Source organism: Cucurbita moschata, unplaced genomic scaffold (genome assembly GCF_002738365.1).
Source record: "Cucurbita moschata cultivar Rifu unplaced genomic scaffold, Cmos_1.0 Cmo_Scf00028, whole genome shotgun sequence".
Classification (NCBI taxonomy): Eukaryota; Viridiplantae; Streptophyta; class Magnoliopsida; order Cucurbitales; family Cucurbitaceae; genus Cucurbita; species Cucurbita moschata.
The window spans coordinates 387,956-403,865 of NW_019268544.1; the positions used below are offsets into that span (position 1 = coordinate 387,956).

A 15,910-nucleotide genomic window follows, 5' to 3' on the forward strand; every position below is an offset into this window, starting at 1 on the left:
TTTTTGTTTGATTTTTGTAATTTTGTCATATTTTAACGGTCTATCAATAAATCAAATATTAACCTTCAATGTTTTACGTTAGTTGAACTATAATATTTAAATTTATATTCACAAGTTTAATAATTTTTTTTATTAAATTAATAAAATTTTTGGTAAATTATGTACTTTATTTAAAAAGATATCTCTAAACTTTCGGTAAACTTTACAAAAAGTTTAAAAGATACATTTACCATTAATTTTAAAGGTAAACCGTGAATATTTTGTTTCGAACATATTCTTTAACTTTTAATTTTTCATTAATATCCTTATATTTCTTTATGAAAATTTTAAAAATATCCTTCGTGAACTATTAGGTTAGTAATCGAACAAGTTTAAAACTTTTTGAAAAAAAATAAAATAAAAGTATTAATATAAATTTTACGATTTTACGAGTATTTTTTAAATGTTTTATTTTTTTTAACTTATACATACGAAGTTTATAAATAAGTTTTAATATTATTTTTTAAACAAAGTATTAATAATTTTCATCAAATTTAACGTTAATTTTTTATAGTTTTTTTTTTTTTAATTTAAGGATATTATTGTTTTATTTTTAGACAAAATGCAAAAATCACGAGTATTTTTATTAATATAATAACTTTTTAAAGTAAAACTTAATTCTTACTTCTAAATTTTAGGGTTTATCAATTAAAACCCTAAATTAACAATGGTATAAATTTAAATTGAATCAATTTAGAATCAATTTAGACTCTGTATTGAAAATTGTCCCAATTTCCACTCCGATCTATTGGTCATAAAATAAAATAAAAAATAAAAAATAAAAAGTAAAAAAAAACAAAAAAAAAAAAAAACAAAAAAGAAATTGTTCATAGTTTTCCACTTGATTTGAAGGTCCTGCAACAGTCTTCAACCAGGTCTCCAATTCGTTGTATATATTTTATGGTGTAATTTTGAACGCTACTAAGCATTGACCAAATTCCGCCGAGTCCTTTTTTGATCATTTCCAAATGAATCATAACCGAGTAGGGAGGACTTTCCTTTTTTCCCACGCCTGGACCAATTTCTTGTCTCAATGGTGGCTCATCGATCGGTCGTCAACAGGCTGCAATTTAATACTCCTAATTTGCCCATGAACGTTTCAAACCCGCGGCCTTCTTAACCCCGCACCCTTCCCCCAATCCCCACTTGACCCACTTGGGATTATTCTGCGATTCTCTTTGGATTCTGTTTAGCCAAATGAAGTTTCGATCTCTTCTTTCTACTTGTTGTTCTTCTCGATCGCTTAATGCTATGGAAAATAGCTGGCACGGTGAGCTTTTCTTCTGTTATTTGTTGAGTTTTTGCGGAGTTTGTTATCAAATCAAACCCCCCTTTTAATGGTTTGCTCGAATCAGAGCAGATAGACAAGATAATGAGGGGGTTCGTGTGTACTCTTACAACGAGCTTAAATCGGCCACCAATGGGTTTAGTGCGGCAAATAAGGTGGGAGAGGGCGGATTCGGCTCCGTTTACAAGGTATTGCCATGCCCCTGTATCAGGCTTTTTTGTTTTTGTTTTGAATGCCCGTAAGGTGTCTGATAAAATGCCTGAATGGGGTTGACTTTGAAAAGGGTCGGCTTCGTGATGGCAGGAAGATTGCTGTGAAGGTGCTCTCTGTTGAGGTTGAATCTATGAGGGGTGAAAGGGAATTCATTGCTGAATTGACTTCACTTTCTAATATCAGACATGAAAACCTTGTTGTGCTTAAAGGGTTTCATGTTGATGGATGTCAAAGATACTTGGTCTATGATTACATGGAAAACAACAGCCTTGCTCATGCTCTTCAGGGTAACTAAACGCATTTTCTTAATGATTTATATGAATTTGTAACTTGATTTGAGCTGTGATTAGAAAAGACAATGGTTTCTGAACTTAGATTATGCTTCTAAAATCTTCATCAATAGGTGTGGGGGAAAATAGAATGAGACTTAGTTGGCAAGCCAGAAAGGATATTTTGATTGGAGTAGCTCGTGGGCTTGCCTATCTTCATGAGGAAGTCAACCCGCATATAGTTCATAGAGATATAAAAGCTAGCAATATTCTTCTCGACCATAATTTTATGCCTAAACTTGCGGATTTTGGATTGGCGAAGTTGTTTGGAGAGAACCTTTCTCATGTTAGTACTCGTGTTGCTGGCACAATGTAAGTCGATGTTTCTATCAATACGTTTGAATATGTTAATTACTTTCAGGAAACAACTGCTGATCTGATAATCGAAAAACAGCGGATATCTTGCTCCTGAATATGCTGTTAGCGGGCATTTGACACGAAAATCAGATGTCTATAGCTTCGGAGTGTTGTTGTTGGAGATTGTCAGTGGGAGAGCAACTGTCGATTTTGATATGGAACGTGGCGAACACCACTTGGTTCAGAAGGTAAGATAAAGAAACAATGTTGCATTTGAGGAATCAAATTGTGTTTGGAGGTTGCTTGGTCCGATTTCATGGTATTTTGTGATTTTCAGGTATGGGATCATTACAACACGAACGAGCTAGTAAAATTGATAGACCCGACACTTGACACAAACATCCGGGAAGAAGAGGCTGTTCAGTTTATGAAAATTGGCCTACTGTGTGTGCAAGAAAACACAACGAAACGACCACGAATGTCTGTTGCTGTAAGTATGTTGATGAGGGAGACCGACGTTAAAGATCATAAGATTTCACAACCAGGACATATTATCGACTTCATGGACATTAAGATGGATAAAGGAACTTCATCAACCAGTATTTTCTCAAAGGTTTCAACACCAAATAGCATGTAAAGCATTGCTCATCTCAGGGTAAATGATTCTGATCCCAGTTGGAGTCTTTTGAATTTAGTGTGTGTACATAGAGAATTTGGTAGAAGCTCTTACATTGTTTTTCCACCCAAAAGTTCATTGAGGGTTGGTATCATAGCATGGGTGAATAACAGAGATATGTGCAGAGTTTTGTTTCTTTCTTCCTTTTTTGTTCATTTGAATTGCTGAATTCCATTCTTTTGGTCTCTGTCACCCAAAATCTGTAGCTTCATAGATTGACAATTTGAAGAGCAAAATCATACTGACAGTCGATTATGATCCTTGTTTAGTACAAAATCTTCTAAGTAACTAATCTGAATTGTGTAACAGCATAAGTCCACCGCTAATAGATATTGTCTACTTTGGTCCGTTACGTATTGTCGTTAGCCTCATGGTTTAAAAACGTGTCTGGTAGGGAGAGGTTTCCACACTCTTATAAAGAATGTTTTGTTCACTCTCTCTAACCGATGTGGGATCTCATAATCCACCCTCTTTAGGGGCTAGCGTCTTCGTTGGCACACTGCCTAGTGTTTGGCTCTGATACCATTTATTACAGCCTAAGTCTACCACTAACAAATATTATCTTCTTTGGACTTTCCCTTCTAGGCTTCCCCTCAAGGTTTAAGATGCGTTTACTATGAAGATGGCTATCTTTACTCCGACCAGTGCCTCTCACCATCCGGTAATCTGGCTCTGATACCATTTGTATTAGTCCAAGCCAACCGCTAACAGATATTGTCCGTTTTGGCTCGTTGCGTATCGCTGTTAGCCTCATGGTTTTAAAACGCATCTGTTATGAAGAAGTTTCCACACTCTTATAGAGAATATTTTGTTCTCCTCTCCAATCAAAGTGGAATCTCACAATCCACCCTCCTTTGGGGCCCAGCGTCTTCGTTGGCATACTGCCTGGTGTTTGACTCTGATACCATTTGTAACAGTTCAAACCCACTGCTAACAGATATTGTCCTCTTTTGGTTTTCCTTTTTGAGCTTCCGTTCAAGGTTTTAAAACACGTCTACTATGGAGAGGGTCTAGCCCTACTCCGTACAGTGTCTCGCACCGTCTGATAACCTGTTCTAATATCATTTGTAACATCTCAAGCCCACTGCTAACAGATATTGTCCGCTTCGGCCTGCTACGTATCGCTGTCAGTCTCACGATTTTAAAACGCGTCTATTAGAGAGAGGTTTCCACATTCTTATAGAGAATGTTATGTTTCTCTCTCCAACCGATGTGTGATCGGTTTTTGTTCGGAAGATGGGAAAGAAAAGATTTAGCATTTATAGAGAGTTTGTATGTTACAGAGGTTTGAGTCAGCCCTCCATGGAGTACTCTTTGTGCATTGACCTTTTTAGAAACAAAAATTATAGCTTTTGAGCGGTCAACCATGAAAGTAAGAGACAGAGATTGGTCTTTCTAATTCAAAAAGCAAAAGAAGTTGCTCTCTATCTTAATCTCTAAGGCTATGCCTCTTTTCCATGTTAACTTCATCAGCAGCCATTGATGTTTAGATATAGTGACTAGTATTTGTCGATATTGTAACATTCCAAGCCTACTGCCAGTAGATATTGTCCTTTTTTGGGCTTTCCTTTTCGGGTTCCCCCTCAAAGTTTTTAAAACGCGTCTATTAGGGAGAGATTTTCACACTTTTATAAAAAAAATGCTTCGTTCCTCTCTTCAACTGATATAGGATTTCACAATCCACCCTCCTTCGGGGCCCAGCATCCTTGCAGACGCTCATTCCCCTCCCCAATCGATGTGAGATCTCACAATCCACCCCCTTTGGGACCCAACATCCTTGCTGGCACTCGTTCCCTTCTCAATCAAAGGTGGGACCCCTCAATCCACCCTTTTTCGAGGTCCAGTGTCACAATCGCGGTTTCTAGGCAGAGGATTTGGCGATTGTGCAGCACCCACTCTCAGCACTGAGTGGGTCAAGCCTACTTCGAGTTACATTGCCTGCGTTCAGGCAACGTGAATACAAACCTCGAGTCTCGATTTCAAGAGAAGATTTTAGAAAGCGGGTGAGAGGGGATTTGGAAAGAGAGTTTTGAAAGCAAGAGAGAGAAATTGAAATTGGTGTTATATGGGAATGTAAGCAAAATGCAACAACAACGGCTTACTGCATATAACTATCGGGTAGGGAGAAGTTGACAACTAGTCATATCCCCTATAGTACATTTTGAGACATTTCATGTCTACCAAGCGTAGTCATGACATTGCCGAAATAAAGTAGTACAAGGCAAAGGTTTCGGCGTGTTACGGGTGACACAATCGCACTTTCGAAGGCAGCGGACTAGCGATTGTGCGGCACTCACTTTCCAGCGACAAGTGAGCTAAGCCAATTTGTTCTTGCGTCGCCTACGGCCAAGCGACGTACGATCGAGCCTCTAGCCTCGGTTTTAAATGAAGGTTTTAGAAAACGAGGAGAGAGAGAGATTTTAGAAAGAGAGATTTTGGAAAGAGACGTTATATAAGCAAGCAAGAGAAAGATAACAACGGCTTAGCATATATAACTTTGGGTAGGGAGAAGTTGACAACTAGTCATATCCTCTGTAGTACATTCTGAGCCATTTTAAGTCTGACAGACCTAGACATGATATTTTTGAGGCGTCATACGCTTTAGAATTACAAAAGGAAAAACACTAGAATGAAAAGACATGACAAGGGTTTGGCTTGTCATGGGCATGCGGCCATGGGCAACACGCCCTGGACGAGCATGACTGTGACATCCTCCCCCACCTAATTGGTTGACGTTCCTGTCAACCGACTACTTTCAAACCTTGCGATGTGGGTGGCGGCGGAGTTCAGATCTTCGGCACGTTCCCAGCTGGTTTTCTCTGTAGGGAGATTCTTCCATTTGACAAGGAATTCACGAATCGTCCGTACAGGTCTTCCTATCTTCCTAACCCTGTCGGCTAGGATCTCTTCTACTTCTTTTGTTTCTTTTTGCTTCAGATCGATGCTTGGTCTTGTGGTTGTATTCCGTTGGTCGTCGTCTGGGTCAGGGTGATAGGGCTTCAAGTTGCTCACATGAATTACTGGGTGGATTTTCATCCATGTGGGTAGTGCAACTCGGTAGGAGGTAGCCCCGATCTTTTTAAGGACTTCAATCGAGCCTTCATATTTTCGAACTAGTCTCTGGTCCTTTCGACTGCGAAATCTGATCTGTTCTGGTCTCAACTTGATGAGAACTTGATCTCTTGCTCGGAATTGAAGGGGGCGACGCTTCTTGTCCGCCCACTTTTTCATATGCTTGGAAGCCTTCTCTAAATATGCTCGGGCTATATCTGTCGTCTGCTTCCATTCTCTTGTAAAGTTGTGAGCTTGAGGGTGTTTTCCTGCATAAGGATGATCAATAATATGGGGTAGGGTCGGTTGTAGTCCACTTACAATTTCGAAGGGACTCTTTCCCGTAGACGAGCTTGTTTGACAATTGAAGCAAAATTGGGCGACATTTAACAGTTGTATCCAGTTCTTCTGGCGAGCGTCGACGAAGTGACGTAAGTATTTTTCGAGCAAGCAATTGAACCGTTTTGTCTGTCCATCGGTTTGAGGGTGATAACTTGAGGAGATGTTCAAGGTTGTTCCCAAGAAGGCGAATAACTCAGTCCAGAATGTCCCAATGAATCTGCCATCCCTATCACTGATGATGCTTGACGGAATGCCCCATAACTTTACAACGTGTTTGAAAAATAGTTGGGCGGTGAGTTCTGCAGAGCATAATTTTGGAGTGGGGATGAATGTCGAATATTTTGAGAATCGGTCTACGATAACCAAGATGGCGTCATATTCCCCGACTTTTGGGAGGTGTGTTATGAAGTCCAGAGATACACTTTCCCAAGGTCTTGTTGGCACAGGTAGAGGTTCCAAGAGTCCTGGGACTTTGGTTTTCTTGACTTTGTCCTGTTGGCAGATGAGGCACGTCTTGGTGTATTGCATGATGTCGTCTCGCATGTTCGGCCAGAAGTACCCCTTCTTTATTAGGGCGTATGTTCTTTGCCACCCTGGGTGTCCGGCCCATAAGGTATCATGACATTCCTGAATGAGCTTCTTCCTCAGTTCTCCCATTCTTGGGACATACAATTTGTTTCCTTTGGTCATCAGGAGATCTCCCTCAACCCAAAACTGTCGTGTTTTTCCAGCTTTAGCTAGTTCGACGACGGCTTTGGCAGATGGGTCTTTATGTAACTGTTCCTTGATGATGCCGCGCATCGATCCATCGATCTTACTTGTATGAATATGGGCTAACATGCACAGGGCCGCATGTTCGCCCTTTCGACTCTGCGCGTCGGCTGCTTGATTACTCTTTCCTGCTTTGTGTCGAACTTGAAGTCGAATTCGGCCAACTACTCCTGCCACCGGGCTTGTTTTGCCGTTAATTTTGGTTGATCAAAGAAGTGGCAAATGGCGCTGTTATCCGTCTTCACTACGAACTGTGAGCCTAAGAGATACTGTCTCCAGACTCGAAGGCAGTGGACTACAGCCAACATTTCTTTCTCGGAGACAGTGTATCTCCGTTCGGCATCGTTGAGCTTTCGACTCTCGTAAGCGATGGGGTGGCCTTCCTGAATGAGGACCCCACCTAGAGCAAAGTCGGAAGCATCTGTTTCTATTTCACATGGCTTTGTGACATCTACCAACCCGAGGACAGGACCCCTCGTCATGGTTGTTTTAAGATTTTCAAAGGCCATTTGACAATCGTTCGACCACGACCAAGGGTGGTCTTTCTTCAACAGCTTTGTCAATGGGGCGGCTCGTCGTGAAAACCCTTCGACGAACCGCCTATAGTAATTGGCCAATCCTAAGAAGGACCGCACTTCGGATACGGAAGTAGGAACTTTCCATTCTTGGATAGCTTTTATCTTGTCGCTATCCATACTAATTTGTCCACATTTGACGACATGTCCAAGGAAGTTGATGCATGTTTGTGCGAATGCACATTTCTCCTTCTTCACATACAGTTGGTTCTGCCGTAGCTTGTCAAACACCAGCTTCAAGTGCACTTTGTGTTCCTCTAGGGTTGTGCTGTAAACAACGATGTCGTCGAGGTATACTATGACGAACTGATCCAAGTATTCGTAGAAAACCTGGTTCATCAACGTGCAGAACGTAGCTGGGGCGTTTGTCAAGCCAAAGGGCATTACTAGGAATTCAAAGGCCCCATATCTTGTTACGCACGTCGTCTTTGGTTCGTCTCCTTCGGCAATACGTACTTGGTAATACCCTGATCGTAAGTCCAACTTCGTGAAGTACTTGGCCCCGTGAAGTTGGTCGAACAAGTCGGATATTATCGGCAGCGGATATTTGTTGCGTACCGTCACCTTGTTTAAGGCTCTATAGTCTATGAACAGACGCAACGTCCCATCCTTCTTCTTCTGGAACAGTACGGGGGCTCTGTAAGGTGCCTTTGCTGGGCGAATGAATCCCGCCTTCAGCAACTCATCCAGTTGTTTCCTCAAATCGGCTAGCTCGGGCGGAGCCATCCGGTATGCATTATTCGCTGGCGGTTTAACCCCAGGGAGGAGTTCGATTTCATGGTCAATGCCTCGACGAGGTGGTAGTGTTTGGGGTAGACTCTCTGGCATTATGTCGGTATAACTGTTTAGTACTTCCTTGATTTCCTTTGGGATAGTCTCTTCGGTGGTCGCTTCTTCCATCAGTGGTATGGCCATGAATGTAGGTTCCTCTCGTGCGAGTCCCCTTTTCAGTTGTATGGCCGAGATCATCCAAAGATTACCTAGTTGCTTGATGCTTGCAGGTATTACTGTGGGGTTGCGGTCGGTGATCACCAAGCATTTCGCCAGTGCCATTGGGATGACCTTGTGTTCTAGGAGGAACTCCATCCCAAGTACCACGTCGAAGTTGTCCATACGAACCACGACAAGGTCTAACTCTCCAGTCCAATCCCCTATTTTGAAGGGGACTCCCTTGGAAACTCCCACAATAGGCAAGGCCTCGGAGTTGACAGCTTTCATTTTCCCCGGGTCCTTTTCTATGGTGAGTCCCAATCTTCGGGCTTCTTGATCGGCAATGAAGTTGTGGGTTGCTCCAGAGTCTATCAGAGTGCTCTTGCTCGGTCGAGAATTTATTGTCGCATCCACGAACATGAGCCCTTTCTCTATTATCTCCTTCGGTTCGACTTTCCGTTGGAGGGCTGACAAGAATTTGAGTGCGCCCATTCGGGGGTTGTCATGATCTTCCTTCTTGGCTAGGATAGTCTCGACCCTTGCCTCATTGCTCTCTTGAATGGACACTTGGAGCGCAGTGAGAGAGGCTCGATGAGGACAGTAGGATACTTTGTGGGGATCTTTACACAGCATGCATTGTAAAGGCGTCGTCGGGTGGTTCTTTTGATGGTAAGGCCCTCGAGATGTCCCCGCTTGATTGTTCTAGGGAGGTCTATCTGTCCATCCGCTCGGTCTATTGGGACTTCCATTTCGATGTGGTTGCTTGTATGTTTTGCCCTCAGTGTTTGGGGCCGGCGTCGATCTTCTTTGGGATCCTGCTTCGTTCCCACAGTCTACGAGTCTCTCGGCGCAGGCCATTGCGGCAGCTAGGGTTTGGACCTTGTTCTCATGTATCTTTGTTTTGGCCCACGGCTGTAACCCATTTATAAAAAAGAACACCTTGTCCTTCTCTACTGTGCCCCTGATATCTAGCATCAGGGTTGAGAATTGTCTGACATAGTCCCATATGCTTCCAGTATGTTTCAGGGCTACTATTTTCTCCATTGCTACATGTCCTGCGTTTTTTGGGAGGAATTGTTCCCTCAACTCTCTCTTGAGCCTCCCATGAGTCAATGGTGCACAATCCATCCTCGATGTCTTGCACCTTTGTACGCCACCACAGTTTGGCGTCGTCTACGAGATACATCGAGGCTACAGTCACCTTCTTGTCGTCAGTACAAGCCGTTGTGGCTTTGAAGTACTGCTCGACATCAAAGATGAAGTTTTTCAACTCCTTGGCGTCCCGATTCCCTTTGAAGGCTATAGGGTCTGGGAACCTTAGTTTGTTGGATCCTGTATTACTTTGCCCAGCCGTGACGCCTTCCACGGCTTTCATGGTCACTTCAATTCGAGTGCTCATGGAGGCCATCCTTCCTTGGATGTCGTCGATGGTTGTTCTGAATTCATCAGCTAATCCATTGAACAAACTCATCATTGTGTTTTGTAGTACGTCGAACTCTTCGCCACGTCCCTCTTTGGCGCGACAAAGCTATCCGGACTACCAGACGGTTTTGGGCTGCTCGTAGGAGCAACTCTTTCTTCGAGTGAGGTCACTCGAAACATCAGTTCTGCAATTGGCAACCCTTCCAGGCGGTTGCCCATTGCGTCGACTTCTACGACTTTCTCACTCAATTCGATCACCCGTTTTTCCAGGAAACGGAGGGTGTCAGGGACTTCTTTGAGGAACAACATTTCCTCCTCTATTAGCGTAAGCCGGTTGGCTTGTGCTTTGGGTGTCAACTTTGTCGTCGACATGATCTCGGTCTTTATGATGTTACGGAGCTAACAAAGCTCTGATACCACTTGACACAATCGCACTTTCGAAGACAACGGACTAGCGATTGTGCGGCACTCACGATCGAGCCTCTAGCCTCAGTTTTAAAAGAAGGTTTTAGAAAACGAGGAGAGAGAGATTTTAGAAAGAGAGATTTTGGAAAGAGACGTTATATAAGCAAGCAAGAGAAATATAACAACAGCTTAGCATATATAACCTTGGGTAGGGAGAAGTTGACAACTAGTCATATCCCCCTATAATACATTCTGAGCCATTTTAGGTCTGACATGATATTTTTGAGGCGTCATACGTCTTATAATTACAAAAGGAAAAACACTAGAATGAAAAGACATGACAAGGGTTTGGCTTGTCATGGGCATGCGGCCATGGGCAACACGCCCTGGACGAGCATGACCATGACAATGGGCACGCGGCCATGAGCAATATGTCTTGGACAAACATGACCGTAACACCCAGCGTCCTTGCTAGCACACCACCTCGTGGCTGGTCTGAATACCTTTGAGAAAAGTATGAATAAACCATAAAATTGAACGATAATATGGGACCATCAGTCTCTCATGTCTAACATATAAGGCAAGAAGAGAAAATCATATCTTCATCATATCATTTCATCATATCATTTCGTATTTGATCGTTTACTTATCCATATAGATTTAAAGAATACTCAAAATGGAAATGAAATCATTAGAAACTTATAGCAGACAAGTCCTTTATTGAAACAAATAGTGTAACAATGAAGTATGTGTTCATGTACAAGCTGAAGCTCAAAATCTAATTTACAGTTGAAGAGAGAGCAGCACTCACATAAGCTGTAAAAGAATATGTTCCGTTCCATCGATCAAAACGTATGTTTCGAACCCGAGCACCCGTGTTAGGGTACTAACTACGATTACAAGATCAACCCATCTTTAACAATTTGCTCTAACCAAGATGCGATATCAGAGATCGTCGGTCGCTCACTGGCCTTTCCTCTTACAGCCAATTCGGCTATATCAACAAGTTTAAGTAGAGGTTCAACGTTTCTCGGTAGCGCAGTGTATCGATCTATAATGGCTGCAGCCTTACCCTGCTTGATCAAAAGCACTGCCCATTCAACTATGCTTGAAGGTGTATAATCTCTGTCATAAGCCTTCCTTCCACTGATGATCTCTAGCAGCACAATTCCAAAGTCATAAACATCGCTTGTCAAATCCCCGCTAATGTCGTCGTCGTTCGATGTAATAAGCCCAAAGTCTGCAATTCTAGCACCCCAATGGGAATCCAAAAGAATGTTCAAAGTTTTGACATTTCGATGCACGACAGGAGGCACGAGTTCCTTATGCAGATACTCCAAACCCCTCGCTGCCTGCATCGCTATCTTCAACCTAAGCGTCCAATTCAAAGGAGAAAGCCCGCCATGGAGATGATCGTAAAGTGTCCCGTGCGGCATGTATTCATAAACAAGAAGCCTTTCTCCCATCTCAGAACAGTACCCCAACAGATTCACAATATTACAATGCCTTATCTTACAAAGGATATCCAACTCCATTTCAAAGTCCCTACTATTGGTATGAATGATGGTAGCAGCATTAGCCCTCTTCACTGCAACCTGCTGCCCATCAGCTAACACAGCCTTGTAAACAAAGCCATATCTTCCCCTACCAAGCTCATTAAACTCCTTGAACCCATTGGTTGCATCCTTCAACTCCGAAAGTCGAAAAATCTGAGCAATCCCGGGACAAGACGGAGCCAATGGAGCACAAGAATCCGTTTCAGTACCAGTTTCCAGCTCCGACTTGTGTTGTTTCTTGCTCTCGTCCTTCGAAGCGATAACGCGAGGATGAAGACACCAACCGAGAAGAATCAGGACTAATCCAGCTACCGAACCGCCGATTATCAGCAATATACTACGCCATTGATGCCAATTCTTCTGCTTGGATTCAGGAGATGACTGAACTCCACAGATATCCCAACAAGAACTGTTCTGGCATAGAGAACAAGCAGAGCAAATCCTGTCAGAATTTTGAGTACAAGGGCTAGATAAGAAGAACCCATTTGAGCAATTCACTCCACAACGTGAACAAATGTTCAGATCCTTCCTTACACACAAGCTTTTCAAATCTGGTTCATTTAGAATACTGGCATTGAAAGAGAATTCCCCTTCACGGCAAGGCCCTGGAGCGCATAGCCCTGGGCTACAAAGCTCCAATGGAGGATCATTGCCAGGAGGAGCCTCAGAAGAATGAGAAAACCAACAATCAAGAACAAGATTATCTTCTCTAATGCCACAGATTGATCGATCAGATGAAGCAATTGCCATAAATCCTGTGTTTTTAGGAATTGAAGATGAATTCAAGCTACCCCAACAGTCCACTTCGTGAGTATCCCATCGGATGCCGCAGAAATGTTCCTCTCCAGCGGTCAACGTTACGTATCCAGTGGCTGTCGGAAGGCCAATGAACGAATCGGCGTTGCCCCAACATTTAACTCGACCGGAAACCTCTGAGATTCCACAAACAGCATCTTTTCCGGCGGCTAGTACGATGTAGTTTTCAGAAACATTAGAAACGTCGAGAGTGTTGGAATTCGGTCCCCAGCAAAGAATCCCTCCATCACGAAGCTCGGCGCAGCTAAATCCTTCACCGGAAACAACCCTTTTGAAGACAAGGCTGGCAATCGATTGATTATAAAACAGAGAACTCTGTTTAGAGATCAGGGTATTCTTATTTGAAGCTCTTGAAACATCCCAACAATCTATAGGACCTGAATCGCTATCAGAATAATAGGATCCTCTAATTGCACAAACATGGCTTTTTCCCGCGGCAATATGCGAATAAGCCGTGTTTCGAAAATCCAATGGGACGAGATCTGTACCTGGATTTATCGAACCCCAACAATACGCACGCGAAGTGTTTGCTAAAATGCCACAAAGAAATCCCTCGCCGCCGGAGAGAGCCGCCATTGGCGGGATAGCGACGGAGAAGATGGAGGTGGAAGATGAGGAAGAAGGCGAAAGAGACGAGCTATTTTTGCCCCAACAAATAACTTCCTGTTTACCACTGGCATCAATGGCGCAGAAGAATCCATCTGGACCAAATGCGGCTGAAATAGGCGCCATTGATCCAAACCCAGATGCGAAAACGAAGAAAACTTGCAAAAAAACACAAAGGGTTGGAAGATATTTACAAGATTTGAAAAGGGTATGATCGATTCCCATGATTTAGCGAAGCTACTCACGCTGGTGGGTTGCTCTGGAATGGATTCAACGGTGTCATGGACTGAAAACAGAGTATGTGAGTGGGTTATGTGAAGATATATTGGTTTGCTGCTCAAGTAAGAAGAATAAGAAGACAATGAAATGGTAAAAAGGAGATGAGAGAACGTGGATTTCGCCATTTTTTTACGGCAGGGAATTAGATTAGACCCGTTGGGCATCTGAAACTACTGGACATAGTTACTGTAAGAGTGGCGGCAGGGAGATGATCCGACCAAATTTACAGAGGAGAAAAGGGTGAAAAAAATGAAGATGAAGTGGTTGTCGACGTTTGAAACTTAGGTATTTACATAAATTTTGAGTGTCTGTGTATGTGTCTATGTGTGTTTCCATCGATAAGAACAAGCTCTGGTGAGGCAAAAAGGCAGAGCAACAGCCAACCAGACAAAAGTTTCTTGCCAACCTAATCCCTTTTTTTTTAATATCTTCCATCTTCATTTCCTTTTTCTCATAAATTTTTAATCTAATCTACTCAATTCTATGTTCGAGAATTCGAGCTTCTAACGTATGATATCTTAATAGATATAATTAAGTTGATCGAGTGTTATAGATGTTAACGATTGTTGGGAGGGAGTCCCGATCATGGATTTATAACTAAGGAATACTATCTTCATTGATACGAGACTTTGGGGAAACCAAGAGCAAAGTCAGAGTTTATGCTCAAAACAGACAATATCATATTATTGTGGAGGGTCGTAATTCCTAATAGATGCTTACCGAGCAAGCGAGAACGAAGAAACCTGTCCCCGCCTCCTATTTCATTTACCACCCCTGAAAAATTCACTTTCTATTAAAAAAAAATAATGTAAAATATCTTATTAATACCAGGAAGATTTCTAAAAACTTAAATTTAACATAGTCTTCCACACTTATATGATGGTGAGTTGGGTGGGGACGGATGAGGATGAGGGAAATGATTCAGTGCTCCCTCCCCTATTCAGGGTAGGTCCCTTTCAAGTTAAATGAACATCTCTATTTAACGGTAGGATATTAAATATCTACCTTAAAAAAACATGTTTTTGTCTTGTCGAGTCTATCTTAAGTAGTTAATGTAGTTAGTGTCTATACCCTCAACCACTAAGTGATAGATTTATATCCCGAGAACATATATATTACTTAATTAAATTCATTTATAAAATACTACTAAGCTCCAAAATATACATTTTAATTTCAACTTTAATTTTAAATAATTCTTTAAGTTTATTTTTAAGTTTAATTTACATGAAATTAGAACTTTTATTGCTCGTAATATCAATTACGTTTAATAAAATAATTTCTCATGGAATTAAAATTCCTTGTTTTTTTTTCTGAAATTTTAATACATTTTTCTTTAATCATAATTTATATATATATATATATTATTTAATATAAAATTAAATGGTGTGAACACTATAATGGCTTGTCCACCATCCAAGTGACACAAATAAGATAAAAACAAAATTGGGTTATTTATTTATTTATTTTTAATTTGAAAAATATTTTCAAAATGGTTTTCTTTTTATTTTCAACCATTTTTTGTTTAACTAATAGCAATTGGATGGCTAATCATAATTAATAAATTAATGTACAAATTAAAATCATTGTTTTTTTAAAAGAAAGAAATAAAAACTTTATTTTTCATTAAAAAAAACATGTCAAAGGAAAATGAAATAATAATAATAATAATGGAGAATTATTTTATTTTTTAATGATTTTGTTTGAAATAATTAAAAAAAAATTAATTTAGCTCACAACACGCCAAGCTTAATACATTTTTTCTTTTGTCCCATTTGAAAGAAATAAAATCGTGCATTTTAAAAAATATTGAATAAATCAACGACTTATGTTGGCATAACCATTAAAAAAAAAAAAAAAAAAAACTTGTAATTTAACTTGATTCGAAACTATGTAACAGTCCAAGCTCATCACTAGTAGATATTGTCCTCTTTGGTCCTCAGCGTTAGCCTCACGATTTTAAAATGTGTATGCTATGGAGGGAGATGTTTCTACACCCTTGTAAGAAATGTTTTTGTAACAGCTCAGGCTCACTACTAGTAGATATTGTCTTCTTTTGAGCTTTCCTTCTCAGGCCTCTCCTTAAGAATTTTAAAATGTGTCTGCCAGGGAGAGGTTTCCACTCGTTCTTCTCTCTAATCGATGTGGGATCTCACAATCTACTTCTATTTGGGGCCAGCGTCCTTGCTGACACTCGTTCCTCTCTAATCGGTGTCGTTCCTTTCTCCCATTGACGTGGAATCTAATAGCATAAGAGAGAGAGATTCAGTAGGATTGAAGCAAAAATGCCAAATTGGATCACATGGGTGCATGGTCAG

General features: G+C 41.2%; 2 protein-coding genes across 3 annotated transcripts; one reads left to right on the top strand and one right to left on the bottom strand.

The window, feature by feature from the left end:
* The first annotated feature begins 960 nt into the window (after positions 1–960).
* LOC111463529 (putative serine/threonine-protein kinase) lies at positions 961–2,986 on the top strand. 2 transcript variants are annotated; one of them, XM_023107497.1, is made up of 6 exons: positions 961–1,309; positions 1,400–1,515; positions 1,611–1,827; positions 1,944–2,181; positions 2,264–2,414; positions 2,504–2,986. In XM_023107497.1, exons 1-6 carry the CDS (start codon positions 1,237–1,239, stop codon positions 2,801–2,803), a joined length of 1,095 nt encoding a protein of 364 aa, XP_022963265.1. In that variant the 5' UTR covers positions 961–1,236; the 3' UTR covers positions 2,804–2,986. The 2 variants fall into 2 exon arrangements, with proteins under 2 accessions (XP_022963265.1, XP_022963266.1); XM_023107498.1 differs by having other exon boundaries at positions 1,631–1,827.
* An 8,040-nt stretch (positions 2,987–11,026) lies between these two features.
* LOC111463135 (serine/threonine-protein kinase-like protein CCR1) lies at positions 11,027–13,924 on the bottom strand. The gene has a single exon (XM_023106963.1). It carries the CDS (start codon positions 13,539–13,541, stop codon positions 11,235–11,237), a length of 2,307 nt encoding a protein of 768 aa, XP_022962731.1. The 5' UTR covers positions 13,542–13,924; the 3' UTR covers positions 11,027–11,234.
* Between the last annotated feature and the right edge of the window lie 1,986 nt (positions 13,925–15,910).